Source organism: Macrosteles quadrilineatus, unplaced genomic scaffold (genome assembly GCF_028750875.1).
Source record: "Macrosteles quadrilineatus isolate MER2022 unplaced genomic scaffold, UCM_ALF_1.0 Scaffold_44__1_contigs__length_1017569, whole genome shotgun sequence".
Taxonomy (NCBI): Eukaryota; Metazoa; Arthropoda; class Insecta; order Hemiptera; family Cicadellidae; genus Macrosteles; species Macrosteles quadrilineatus.
This window is the reverse complement of record NW_026542637.1, coordinates 537,258-551,818: the sequence shown is the minus strand read 5'-3', so window position 1 is coordinate 551,818 and position 14,561 is coordinate 537,258. Positions and strand designations below refer to the sequence as shown.

Below are 14,561 nucleotides of genomic sequence, written 5' to 3'. Positions count from 1 at the left end.
AGGTGTGTTCGCAAAAGACAATCTGCCTACGTCTCCGTGGGAAAAAGAAGCAGTTATAATTAACTTGGACAACGATGATGGACCTGGGACCCATTGGGTTGCTCTACGCAAAACTGGACTACAAGTTAAATACTATGACAGTTTTGGAAATTTAAAACCTCCATTAGAAGTAATCAAGTATTTAAAAAATTGTGTAATATTGTATAATTATAACAGAGAACAAAACTATAATACTAAAATTTGTGGTCATTTATGTTTAAAATTTCTTTGCGAATATAAGTAAATATTACTAATTAATTGTGTTAGTGTTTATTAGTTCCTCAACCCGATAACATGTCGCACCTATTTGTATTAACTGGAAAAGGTCCCATTTTAAGTTGTGAAATTTTCCCAAAAACTGAATTAAAAAGTGAACATGAATATGTTTTAGGATTAATTAATTTTGAAACCTTTAATTCCATCCCAAATGTTGAAGAGGGGTGTAATAAGTTTTATTATATCAACAATGAAGGATCTCAAGTTGGTATAAAAATACCTACAGGTTCATATGAAATTGCGGATTTACAAAAGTATTTAAGAAAAATATTTAATGATAAAAGAGGTGAAACTGAAACAGACATTGAAGGTGCATCCCCTAGTTTTAAAAGTGCTTATAATATAAAACATAACGTTCTCATTACAATACAGTCAAACAATAATACCTTAAAAAGTGAAATAAAATGTTCAAAGGATATTGATTTTACTCCTTCCGACTCAATTGGACCTTTACTAGGTTTCAAAAATAGAAAGTTGAGCAAATTTCAAAGTCATATTTCAGATGATACTGTTAACATCCTTAAGGTTAATACTATAAATCTTGAATTAAATATAGTAACATCCTCATTCGTTAATGGGAAACCGAGTCACGTGATTCATACATTTTTCCCTACTGTACCACCCGGTTTTAAAATTGTTGAAACACCTGCTAATATTATCTACCTCCCAATTAATACAAGGTCAATTGACCATTTATCTCTTAAAATAACAGATCAAAACGGAAAACCTATCAATTTCCGTGACGAGAGCATCACAGTAACACTACATCTCAAAAGCTTGTAACCATGCCGATGATCTATCTCCCCATCAAAAACACGTCTTACATGAAGATTGGTGGCATTACTACACCAGCCTCCGTAAAGAAAGGTTCTCCACCGAAACGAGGTTCTCTTACTAAGATCAACAAAGAATTTTTACTCTCATTAGGATTTAAGATAAAAAATGGCTGGTAATATATTACAAGTAAAAGAAAAAATTTATTTTGATGAATCAATAAATAAAATTGAAATTCACTCTCATCAGCCTTATGCTAATTCGTCATTTAAAAATAATGATGAAATTAGAATACCAATTCAACACCAGGATATATATACATATCCTTGTAATAGTACACTTTATATTGAAGGTGAAGTTACGGCTACAAATACTAAATTTATAAATAATGGATTTTTATTTTTATTTGATGAGATAAGATATGAAATTGGTGGTGTGGAAATCGATAGAGTAAAAAATGTTGGAATAACAAGCACGATGAAAGGTTACCTTTCATTTAGTGAAAGTGATGTGAAAATGTTAACTAATGCAGGTTGGACTAATGAAAAGGATGGTTTATTATCTCTTAAAGAAGATACTCAAAAACGTGGTACATACTACTTTAATGTTTGTATTCCTTTAAAAACACTATTAGGATTTGCTGAGGACTATAATAAAATTATACTAAATATAAAACAAGAACTCATTTTAATAAGATCGAGGACGGATCTTAATGCCATATTTGGAACAACCACCACTACGGGTGCTGGTGCTACAGCTACAAGCGTCGAACCCAATGCGGATATAAATATTAAGAAGATTCAATGGCGAGTGCCTTATGTGTATCCATCAGACAGCGAAAAGATTTCTTTGCTAAAAGTTATAGACAAAAATCAATCGGTCTATGTTAATTTTAGAACGTGGGAACTTTATGAATACCCCTTATTACCCGAATCGACCAGACACACATGGAGTGTTAAAACATCAACCCAATTGGAAAAACCTAGATATGTTATATTAGCATTTCAGACGGACCGTTCAAGCAATATTAAAAAACACATGAGTCGCTTTGATATATGTGATATTTCAAATGTAAAACTTTATTTGAATTCCGAATGTTACCCATATGATGATATGAATTTAGATCCGTCAAAAAACCATCTAGCAATTCTTTATGAAATGTATATCAAATTTCAAGAAAACTACTATTTTAAAAAGGGTGAGCCATTATTTTCATTTAATGACTATATCAATTATGCTCCCTTAGTAGTTATTGATTGTACAAGGCAGAATGAGTCTATTAAGTCCGGCCCTGTTGACATAAGGTTGGAATTTGAATCAAAAAATACAATGCCGGCAAACACAACAGCTTATTGTATGATCCTCCATGATAGAGTTATAGAATATAACCCAATGACAAGTATTGTTAAAAGATTGGTTTAGGAAGTGTTTAGGAAGTCATACCGTTTAAGGTTAAAGGGTCAACAGGTTATGAGCTCATAGATCATCATGATTAACTCGTAAGGTCATCAGGTCACGGGTATAAAAACAACAATTTTCTTCCGTTAGCTCATTTCTACTTTAGTCGTCAACAAGATGTCAGACAGAAAGGTCATTTGTGATATTCAAGGTTTTCGTGGTTTCCGAAATGAATTCATCATAAAGGAAGCAGCATTTCTCTCTTCTTCTGGAAGCAAGGTGCAGTCGCTGGTTTTCAAGCCTCCATACCCTCTCACAGCTCTACCTGAAACACAACAAAAGGTTGCATCATGGGTAAAACACTTTTACCACGGAATGGATTGGAATGATGGATACGTCCCATACCATGAAATGAAGAACGTTTTTAATAAGATTTTCGAAAACTATGACTCTATTTATGTTAAAGGGTCGGAAAAACTAAGTGTTATTAAAGGTATTTTAACGGACCAGAATAAACACGTTTTTGATATGGACACAATCTTTTGTCCTCGAATTAACGAATTAAAAAAACAAACACGTTTCAGAAAATGCTTTTATCACATGCAAAAAACAGATCAGTGTGCTAGTGAAAATGTTCGATTGCTTCTACACTGGTATACGGATAATATTTTGAAAAAGTCCGCACTTTTACAAACCGAAGAAAGTGTCATAAGAAAAATTGGTGAAATAATTGGTAAATTCAATAAACGTGATGAATATGGGAATCCATCATTGACAAATCTGCACATACCGGAAATATCATATCTCCCAAAAGAGTATATAGTCCATCATGTATCACTGCCCGACCTCCAGTATGTGTGGGACTTTCTTCCGAGCTGCACGAAGAATAAACTGAAGGATCTCATCTATTGTACCGGTCACCATAATCAACCCAAAGACGCGGACCACATTGACGGACCACCGCCGAAGAAGGAGCATTGCCAACTATGTATGCAGCAGAACTAGAACTTTTTATCTCCGGAGATCCACATATTACTCAGCATTTTAATGGGATATTTGACGCAAGAGTAAATCTACATCGTTTCATCAAATATCCGAGTTCATATATTTTTAATACTGGAAAGCATTGGGTTGCAGTATTTATTGACCAATTTCATTACGGGGAATATTTTGATAGCTACGGCCTACCTCCTCCTTACAAGATCTTTTTGTTTCTTGAACACTTTTGTACGAAATGGGATTATAACCATGTGAGAGTGCAAAGTGAGTTTTCCAATATTTCCGGAAAATGTGTATTATTATACTTGAAACTCCGCTCATCAAATCAAGAAACTGGCGACTTCATTTACAAACTTAACCACCATACCGAAGAAGATAAAGACATTTATATTGAAAAATTGTTTTTTAATAGTTTTGGTAGTTCAAAAATAAACTCTGTAAAACTTACTATGGAAAAAATGAAATTGTTATATTGTAGAATGGAAAACAGGACCATGTGGAAATAAACAGTTTTGATTATATCCTCTTCTTTCATTTATACCTTACTATTGTTAAGTTAGCATAAGTTAGTATTTTTAATGCATTATCATCATTTCGTAACAAGACTTCAAGCTAGAAGGTTGCCATAACTTACAAATTTGAAAATGAAAATATTAAAACAAAAACAAAAAATTAATATTGAAAGTTTTGATTGGAAACATACATCTTCCAGACAAAGGCATAGTAATCTCCTCCCTAACTCTATTAGGTGTATAATTGCAGGGCCATCATCCTGTGGTAAAACTGCAGTATTATTAAGTCTGGTTACTGACCCAAACGGGTTAAGGTTTGAAAATATTTACATCTATTCAAAATCATTATATCAACCAAAATATAAATTTTTAGAAAATGTTTTAAATAAAGTTAAAGGTGTTGGCTATTATAAATATTCAGAAAACGAGGAAGTAATTAAACCATGTGATGCTAAGAAAAACTCAATATTCATATTTGATGACATAATATGTGATAAGCAAAACAATGTAAGTGCTTTTTTTAGTATGGGTCGACATAAAGATGTTGACTGTTTTTATCTTTGCCAATCATACACCCGAGTGCCAAAACAGTTAATAAGAGATAATGCAAATATGCTAATTATTTTTAAGCAAGATAGTAACAACCTCAAACATATTTTTAACAATCATGTTAACCCAGACATGACATTTGAGGAATTTCAAAAAATGTGTCAAAACTGTTGGAAAGAAAAATATGGCTTTCTTGTTATCGATAAGGAAAGTGATTTAAAAAATGGGAGGTATCGTAATGGTTTTGATAAATTTATTATAATGGAATAAAAGTGAGAATATCAAACAGTTTACATTCATCTCTAGATGAGTATGGACATCAAGAGGGAGTTAATTAAAACTAGCAATGCTGTTAGAAAAAAATATTTAGCTTTAAAAAGGGGTACCATCAATGATGAAGAAATATTTAAAAAGAAATTCAAACCAATAGTTGAACCAATTACAGAAATTGTAAAAGATATCAAAGAAAAAAATAAAAAAAGAAAATTGAGAAAAGCATTTTTAAAAACAAAAAAGGATGATGGTGAAACTGATTATTTGTTACCACCGGACAACCAAGAAGATGCTGACAAAGAAAGTTTAGCTCACAGTGTTGAACAAATATCAGAGGAATCAGAGTCTGAAAGTGAAAGTAATGAATCATTTAATGATTATTTAGAAAAATCTACTAAGAATGTGAAAAATGAGATGGATCATACATACGGAGTCTATTTAGGAGAAGATGGTAAATGGATGATTGGTAACAGTAAAATAAGATATTCTCCATCAGATAATATCATAAAAATTAATAACTCAAGTTTTAAACCTACTAAAGGATTGTTAGAGTTGATGTTTAAAAAGAAACCAAATAAATCACTTATCACGAAAAATGATTTGGACTCTTATAAAGAAATTTTGATGCTCACAAATGCGCACTTAGTCAAATACACCGATGGTGAGAGGATTCAAGCGACAAACACATTAAAATATCTAAATTATATAAAAAGCTTATTCAAAAGAGGAAGTGGTTTAAAAACACCATACATAAAACTTGATAGTTATCCATGCGCTCCAGACTATGTCCATTATAATGATATAAATGAAATAGTAGAAAGATTGCGAATACTAAAAGCATCTGAGGCAGCTGGTAATAACAGTCATAATAACGAAATAGTTAATATTATTTCAGAACTTAAAGATAGTGGAGTTATATATTAAGTAAGATGGGTGTTAAGGAAGATATTGCAAATGAACTACATAAACCAGTGAGAAAAAACTTCATTAGACGTAAAGTAGTTGTAAAGGGATATGATAATCATTGGCAATGTGATTTAATTGATATGACTAAATATGCTAAATTTAACAAAGGCTTCAAATACATCCTTACAATAATTGATGTATTTTCTAAATATGCCTGGTCAAAACCATTAAAAACCAAAACAGGAAAGGAAATTACTTTAGCTATGGAAGAGGTTTTTAAACAGGGTAGATTTCCAAAAAATATTCAGTCTGACTTAGGAACTGAATTTTATAATGATATATTCAAAAAATTAATGATAAAATATAAAATAAATCATTATTCTACATTTAGCAATTTAAAAGCTAGTGTGGTTGAGCGTTTTAACCGCACTTTAAAGAATATAATGTGGAAACAATTTACAATAAATGGTAATTACAACTGGATCAATATACTTCAAACATTGATGAAGTTCTACAATACAAAAAAACACTCTACCATCAAAATGAAACCTTGTGATGTTACGAAAAAGTATGAAAGTGAATTACTTCAAACAGTTTACTCGTACGATCGGTCAAAGCTTAAAAGCAAACAAAAATTTGATATTGATGATTTTGTACGAATAAGCAAGTATAAAAGTGAATTTTCAAAAGGGTATACTCCAAACTATTCAACTGAAATATTCCGTATCATTCAAGTACAACTAACAGATCCCATCACTTACAAACTTGTGGATGCAGAAAATCAACCAATATCTGGAGGATTCTATCAAGAGGAGTTAACAAAGGTAAAACATAGTGATACATACCTGATCGAAAAAGTCATCAAGAAAAAAGACAATAAGGTTCTTGTAAAGTGGTTAGGTTTTCCGTCTAGTAAAAACTCATGGATAAGTAAAGATGATGTTATTTAAAATTAAACATTGTAATACAATTTTAAATACTAAATAAATAATACTTTATACTTTTAAAGTTTGTTTTTACTAACACCCATATATTCTTTTATCATAACCAATATTTTGAATGTAAAAAAAATAAACTATATTAATTTACTCACCTTTATATATTGTGGAATCGAACCCGGACCGCCAGTTTGGAAGCCTGAAGCGATGACCACTACACCACCCCGCCGAGAGTTTTAGCTTATCCACAAAAAACTATTAAATTACTTTTTGATAATACACTTTTAAAACATATAATAGGATAGTTACCCGAACAATAACATGCATTAATCATCACCTTTAACAACCTTTAATAACGTCAATAACCTCCGATAACCTTTGATAACCTCAACTGACTTTAACACAACATTACATAACACATTACATAACACACACACACACACTTACAATTATAATACACCATTACATAATCATACATACACCTTCCATTATAACACACCTATAACACCTCACCCAACCCACACCTACCGTTCCGGACCGCCGCGCCACGCGCCTCTACACTCACCTATACATCTCAACTCCTTGACTCCTCATACTGCCCATCTAACATGCTAAAATAATATATTTGCACGCGCTGTTTTTAAACGCCCAGTTCCCCTCTACTATTACGACGTTTAATCTAAGGCTACAAAACATAAGATCACTTTCCCTCACTTTGCAACTTCTTTGTAAGAGAATCAGAATGTAATGGCTTGACCAATTGATATGAAATTTGGCCAACAGCTAAAGAATACTGAGCACAATGTTTAGGTAAAAAATATTTGCAAATTTCCTTCTGGATTTTATTTTACGGGTCACGCAATTTCTCTTGTTATTTTAATGTAAGTTGAAAGAAAAATTATATTGGGTTTAAGACATATGGGTTTATCTCGTTTCATTTAAATAAGATAAACATATGTTAATTGTTTGTAACTGTTTTGTTTACATTTCAATGTTTACTTTCATCCTAGGTTAAAGTTGGAATGTAACAGTTTATCAATGGAAGTAACAGTTTTGCTATATTTGTTTTGAGAAATGTTGATTGCACGGGTACATCTCGCTATGCGCATTTACAAAGTACAAGCAAGTGGTCAGGATGGCCAGTTTCACTACAAAGATAACATCATTAATGTTGAGCAAGATATTACTGAAATACCATCTGTCTTACCTACACTGCCCGAAAACTTAAAAGTTATCATTGTCCAACGTCAAGGCGTCTTTGGCCATATCGATTTCAAAGTTCGACGTGAAAAACTACAGCAAGCACTTATTTGTGATAGCACCCATTCTATTTTGACATAACCATTAGTGATGAAGCGCTACGCCAACTACCAGTCAATGATTTTGTTCACATGAGAGTACCGTGTGTACGTGAAAACCAAGAAAGTCCTGATGAAATCGAAGAAGACCAAGTTGAAGAAACATCGGTGCCTATGATTGCGCATTCTCGTCAAAGTGATCACGTTCAGAGACTAATGTGGCCGACCGGAACACTGTTGAAAGGGAACATATTGTAGGTTGTTAGCTGCTTTAGCCATTGACAATCTTTAAATAATGCTTCGCTCATTTATGCGTCTAAAGTGTAGACCACCCTAGTTTTAAATATTTTCTATAATCAATGCGCACGAATACACAACCTCATGTTGGTTTCCCCACGTGAAACGTCCATACATGAGATAAATCAAAGTACAGACACAATAGTATTATTTACATAGATTAATAAAGTCTATCTGGGTTATATTTGCTCTCAGATAATTTTAAACTATCACTTGTAATAATATTATCACAAGGGCTATCGTGAAGTATTGGGAAATTCTAATAATCGACCTACTATGGGAAGACTAAAAGCCAGTTGAATATTCTCCCATTTTATACGCAAGTGATTGTACCTGGATGTTTAATAAATCTATTTACCCTTATTGAGTTGCATCGTAAGTGAAAGGTTCCTCCAATTATGGCTAATATTGTTTATGCTGGATTTATTTATTTGAGGCTTAGGAATAAAACATTTCAAATAAATCAAGGACCTATTAGTGGAATTATTTCTACAATTAACAGAAAGTTGTCCAAGATATGTGCCTTGGCATTATCCTTGAGCTAAAATCAGTAATTTTGTGATTGGCGCAATTTGAACCTGAGCCTTCAGAATATAAATACAACATAAATTAATTTCTTCACTGTAAAAAAGGAGTCCTGTTTCTGAAAACGTGTAAAACAATACTTTTTCCTTCATGAAATGTACAATAATTTTAATCACGGTTCCAAAACAAACTTTCAAAGACATTAATTTTCTAATAAACTAGAAATCTGGGGGAATCTGTTTCAAAACCATCTATTAAATTTTCTTCCTCACTGTTTTATTATTTTTCTTGGGCAACCAAAATTGTTTGGACGTTTCTTTGCAGTATATAGAATGAGATTTGAGATTTACTACTTGTTTCTTGTTAATCAGCTATATTTAAAGTTATTTTGGTTAATAATATGTATATTTTTTACCTGTATAAAGTGCAGTATACTTGATTTCTCGATGTTTGATCAATGGGTAAAACGGGGATTGTAAAATCTACCCTTAAATTAAGGTATATGGTTGACACAAAACTCAAAAGTCTGCAACATACGCATAAACATGCTTCAAATTCTACAAAAGGGTGTTAGGCATAACTGCAGGATATTTAAATCGATTTAACTTCTACGGTATGTCGCTAGTTAGGTATAATATACCGAAGAATTCATCACACTTTTTTGTTAACTGTTTACAGATTTAAGGACGTGCAGTATTGACTTCATACGATCCACCAACTCACTATGTAGTAGTATTTACTTTTAATTTAATTTAATATTTATAATGACTAATGAATGACAAATGCCAATTGTATCGGAATTTGGGAGAAAACAAGACAACAACCTAAATGGCATCAATGCAAACATAATAAGAATACTAACAATTCACACTACAAATAATTAATTTTTTAAAGTAGTAGATTATAAATACTGTTAGTTAAATTTCTGTGTTTTTTTATGAGAGAGGACAAAAATGAAATAATTAGTTGACATTGCGTCATTCAAGCTCTTTAATTACATTACTTAACCTCTTTTGTGGTAAACAATGCGCAAAACAACAAACTTCCGTTTCTTAGTTCTCAAGAAGGGTTTATTATTGTCCCTATGGAAATCTTGAAAACCAAAAGGTTTGAAACATAATTTCCAAATTGTTTTGTATTGTTATAGAATAATTAAAAACATACCAGATTAGCAATTGAAAGATTGCTATGCTTAAACTATCTAGAGGGAATTATTTCACAAGCTCATTAAATTAAATAAAAATAAATAAATCGCAATAGCCTACGATTGACAGCAGAGATACATATTAGTTTCTAAATATCAACAAATGATTTGCTATACATTGCTGATTCATTTTTACATTCTCCCCCTATACCATAGTATATGGAGAAAGTATTGTTTTCGTCAAAATTTTTGAGTTTGAGTTTTGGGTGGATATTGTTACATGGGTGGTTTTAGAAGTGGTGTCTGGGTGTGTGTGTGTGCGTGTGTGTGTGTGTGTGTGTGTGTGTGTCCGTTAGCGCGATAACTCGAGCAAAAATGATCAGATTTTGATGAAATTTGATACAAACGTGTAAACCTACGTTTATTCGAACGAGTTCACGAACCAACATAATCGGACCATGTGAACGGAGGTTTATGGGGGTTTTTATGGGGTAAAAATGGGGTTTCCCATTTTTGACCCTAAAAACATAAGATTTTGGAATATCTTTCCCAACCATTTTTTAGAGCTTAAAAAAATAAATAATTTAGTATAATGAAGCATTGTTGTATGCCTAACGGTCACGGAGAAAATTCAAAAATAGTGTAATTTAAAATTCCCATGCTATTCTTATGGAGAAAATGAAAACTGTTGTAGTTTACTTGTTTATGGATATATATTGATAAAATTTAGCTAATTTATTTATTTCATCCTATACTATTGACGTATTGTCAAAAAACACTTTTTACCTTCCTTGTTGCAGCAAACCTAAGCACTCGTTAAATGTAATGTTATTGAGCGGAGCGAAGCAAAGCGAGCGAAGCTCTTATACTACACTCCTGCTTTTGTTTTACAAATACTCCTCCTGAACGGCTGAAGCGATCTGCACCAAATTTAGCACAACCATAGTAACCGACCATGGGAAGGTACTAGGTGTGCAATGCAGTTGTATGCTTGCAATATTGAGCGGAGCTAGCACATTAATCCAATACTTTTCTAAAGTCAATTTTACATCTGTTCCTCGCAAATGAGATACTTGCAGATCCAATGTCAATGGTATATTTGGTTCACTTAAATGGAATGTCTATTTGCAGTATTCTAAGTCAATTATAAGTCTGGTTCACGCAAATGAATTGTCTACTTGCAGGAACCAAAGTTTATTTTTCATCTGGTTCTCATATATTAAATGTCTAATTACAGTATCCAATGCCAATGATACATTTGGTTCGGATAAATAAAATGCCTATTTGCATCATCCAAAGTCAATGGTACGCATTGACGGTTTATATAAATGCAATGTCTATTTGCAGTATTCCAAGTTAATGATACGAATTGTTTACTTGCAGTATCCAAAGTCAATGATACGTCGGGTTCACGTAAACGAATTGTTTACTTGGAGTATCCAAACTCAATGTTGCATTTGTTTCATGTAAATGAATTGTCTACTTGCAGGATCCAAAGCAGTGGTTCATTTGATTCACATAAATGGAGGTGTCTATTTGCAGTATCCAATGTCAATGGTACGCCTGGTTCACGTCAATGGAATGTCTACTTGCAGTATCCAAACTCAATTGTATGTAGGCCTAGATTTGGTTCACATAAATGGAATGGCTATTTGGATTATGGTGCATCAGCCTTATTCCGCCGACCATAATTATTGGTATTTCATTTTGTAGTAAATTATACTCAATGATATTAATCCGATTCTTCTTCCCTTTTTCTCTGTACGGTATTTGTAATATGCTATTTATTTGGATGATTCGTTGACTAACATATGTTGTGACTCTTGTTTACCTTTTTATTGTTATCTCGCAAATAATGTCATGGCAACCAATTAACCCATAAGGCCCATGTTAAATTTCCAAAAGTTTGAATTCACGTAGAGAAAAGCCCTTTGGTCCGATTTGTACCATTTCAGATTTATTGAGCGGAGCGAAGCGAAGCGAGCGAAGCTCTTATACTACACTCCTGCTTTTGTTTTACAAATACTCCTCCTGAACGGCTGAAGCGATCTGCACCAAATTTAGCACAACCATAGTAACCGACCATGGGAAGGTATAAATCTGAAATGGTACTGTAATTAGACATTTAATATATGAGAACCAGATGAAAAATAAACTTTGGTTCCTGCAAGTAGACAATTCATCTGCGTGAACCAGACTTATAATTGACTTAGAATACTGCAAATAGACATTCCATTTAAGTGAACCAAATATACCATTGACATTGGATCTGCAAGTATCTCATTTGCGAGGAACAGATGTAAAATTGACTTTAGAAAAGTATTGGATTAATGTGCTAGCTCCGCTCAATATTGCAAGCATACAACTGCATTGCACACCTAGTTTAAATATGTCTTATTCATAGAAATATTTCAGTAATAATGTAATCAGACAAGTTGCAATTCGCTTAGTCTGCAGGTTTGCTGCGGCGGGGTATTGAGCAATTATTAAAGTATACCGTTCAATATGTTTGCTCTGTTGGTTTAGTTTATATGAATTTTCGAAAATATGACTGCAAAATTGCCAAAATTCCTTGCCACTACAGAGTTCACCCATTGCTAGTTGGAGGGTTATAATTATTCACAGTATGTCAAAGAAATATAATTAATTGTAAGCAAAAGGTACATTCGTATATGTTGCAAAAAATAATAAGATACTTAATTAACTTGTTATGCAAAATTTCTAGGCAACTAATGTTTTGTAAACGCTTAATTTACAGCTGATCATGTTTGCAAAATAATTTATTGACCATTGTTACATTGTTTCATCACTCAAAACTTCAAAATGGTGAACACATTATCGCTTCCCCCTTATACATATGTATTTTATACTTATGCGCTATTTCAGTAGTGGTGTTATGGATGCTCACCACCAAACAAATTATGGATGGAATTAGAAGACTAGAAGACAAATTAACTCTCTTAACTGTTCGACTGAATGACAATTGTTCGACTGACGAACTTTGGGAGTCGGATTCGGATGCAGGTACGAAGAAATCTCTGGAGTTAAGACTCCAGAAATTGGATAAAAAGCTTTGGTTGATTAGGCTTCTGGAAGAAGAGTAACTCCAACTCGAGGTATCTTAACAATGTCATAATATGAATGTCATAATAAACCTTAAATCATCAGTACTATACGGCTATGTTCTATCTAATAATAGGGATTTGTCATTTAATAGTTGGTATTGCAATGCACAATGTAATGTCAAAAGACAGTAGTGTATCTAGTGATAATCTAAATGTAGTTAGGCACACTGCCCCATCAACCTGTTCAGTCAATACTGTTTTAAGCCAAAAGTCCAGAATAATAATTTAATGGCAGAGCCAGAATTAAGTCCATCACATGTTGTTCCGTGTCTAAAACTGCAAAAGACAAAGAGAGATGGGTGGAGCATTGTGCAACCACAGAAAATGTCAAAAAAATGTCCAAAAAATGTCCAAAAAACGTCTGTTAAATCTAGTGACTTGGTACATAAAGATTAGTGGGGTATTTCTGAACTTTCTGGACTATTCTTTTGATCGTTTTTAAATCATTCCTACGATATTAATAAATAAGAAAATACCTTTTATTTCCAAAAAAAGTAGCTTAGTTACAGCTACAGCTACAGTTTTGAAAAAATAGCTAGCTACAACTACAGCTACACTGAAAATGTAGCTATAGCTACAATTTTAGCTACTTTTCCAAAGACGATACTTTTCCAAGCACATTAAGTAAATGATAAACTAATTGCTACAAAATTTGTTATTGAACAAACACTCAAACAACAAAATGTTGGTATTGTATATCTAACTAACACTACTTGGAAAAAACCTTATTGCTAGATTGTATTTAATTTGTTGGCATCATAAACCTAAAATTTTACAACACAACCAAAATAGTTGGGTGTTCCATCATATTTTACTAAATATGATGGAACACCCCATCATATTCCTTAAGTGGGCCTACTGGCCTACGTATTTTTAAATATTGCATTATTTTTAAGCATCTTATATGTAAACTCAAAAGACATACAACCGAACTATATTTTAAAAGCTCATTTTATTTCTTTAATGCACATTCATTTATATGTATGATATTAACTAATTAAAAACAATAAAACTGTAAAAGGATAATTTAAAAATACTCTTTTTGTGTTACAGAGCCTAGCCTACCGAAATTGGAGTTTATTGCCTTTCTTTATTTTTAATGTTAAAATGTCATTGCTATAACTTTTAACCATAGTGAAAAGTTAAAGCAAAAATCCTCCAATAATCCACCAAGCGATAGAAATCTATAGAGAATCCCAAATTTTACTCCAAACAACAAAAGAGAGATGTGGTCTGAGATTGATATTTGAAAAAATGTAGAAACAAGTTGGGAGGGGGGGGGGGTAATTAAAACTCGCCCTGTATTATAAAAATAAGTAGAATAAATAAATAAGTAAATATCATGAATGTGTGGGGCTAAATAAACTCGATTAAGTTGGCAAACGGGGTGTTACATAGTATTTTAATTCCCAAAAATTGGATTTTCAAATATTTGCACTAAAAACATGAAAAGTCTTATTAATGATTACAGGCATTGAGCTTGAAAAGTCCTGTAGGTTGACTGCATT

At 32.4% G+C, this 14,561-nt stretch overlaps 1 protein-coding gene across 1 annotated transcript in view; it reads right to left on the bottom strand.

The window, feature by feature from the left end:
- Positions 1-2,693: 2,693 nt before the first annotated feature.
- LOC129005912 (uncharacterized) overlaps positions 2,694-14,561 on the bottom strand; it is a 33,524-nt gene continuing 21,656 nt past the window's right edge. Inside the window, exon 2 of the mRNA XM_054434952.1 lies at positions 2,694-2,812. Coding sequence (XP_054290927.1) covers positions 2,694-2,812 — 119 coding nt within the window. The remainder of the gene's footprint in view (positions 2,813-14,561) is intronic.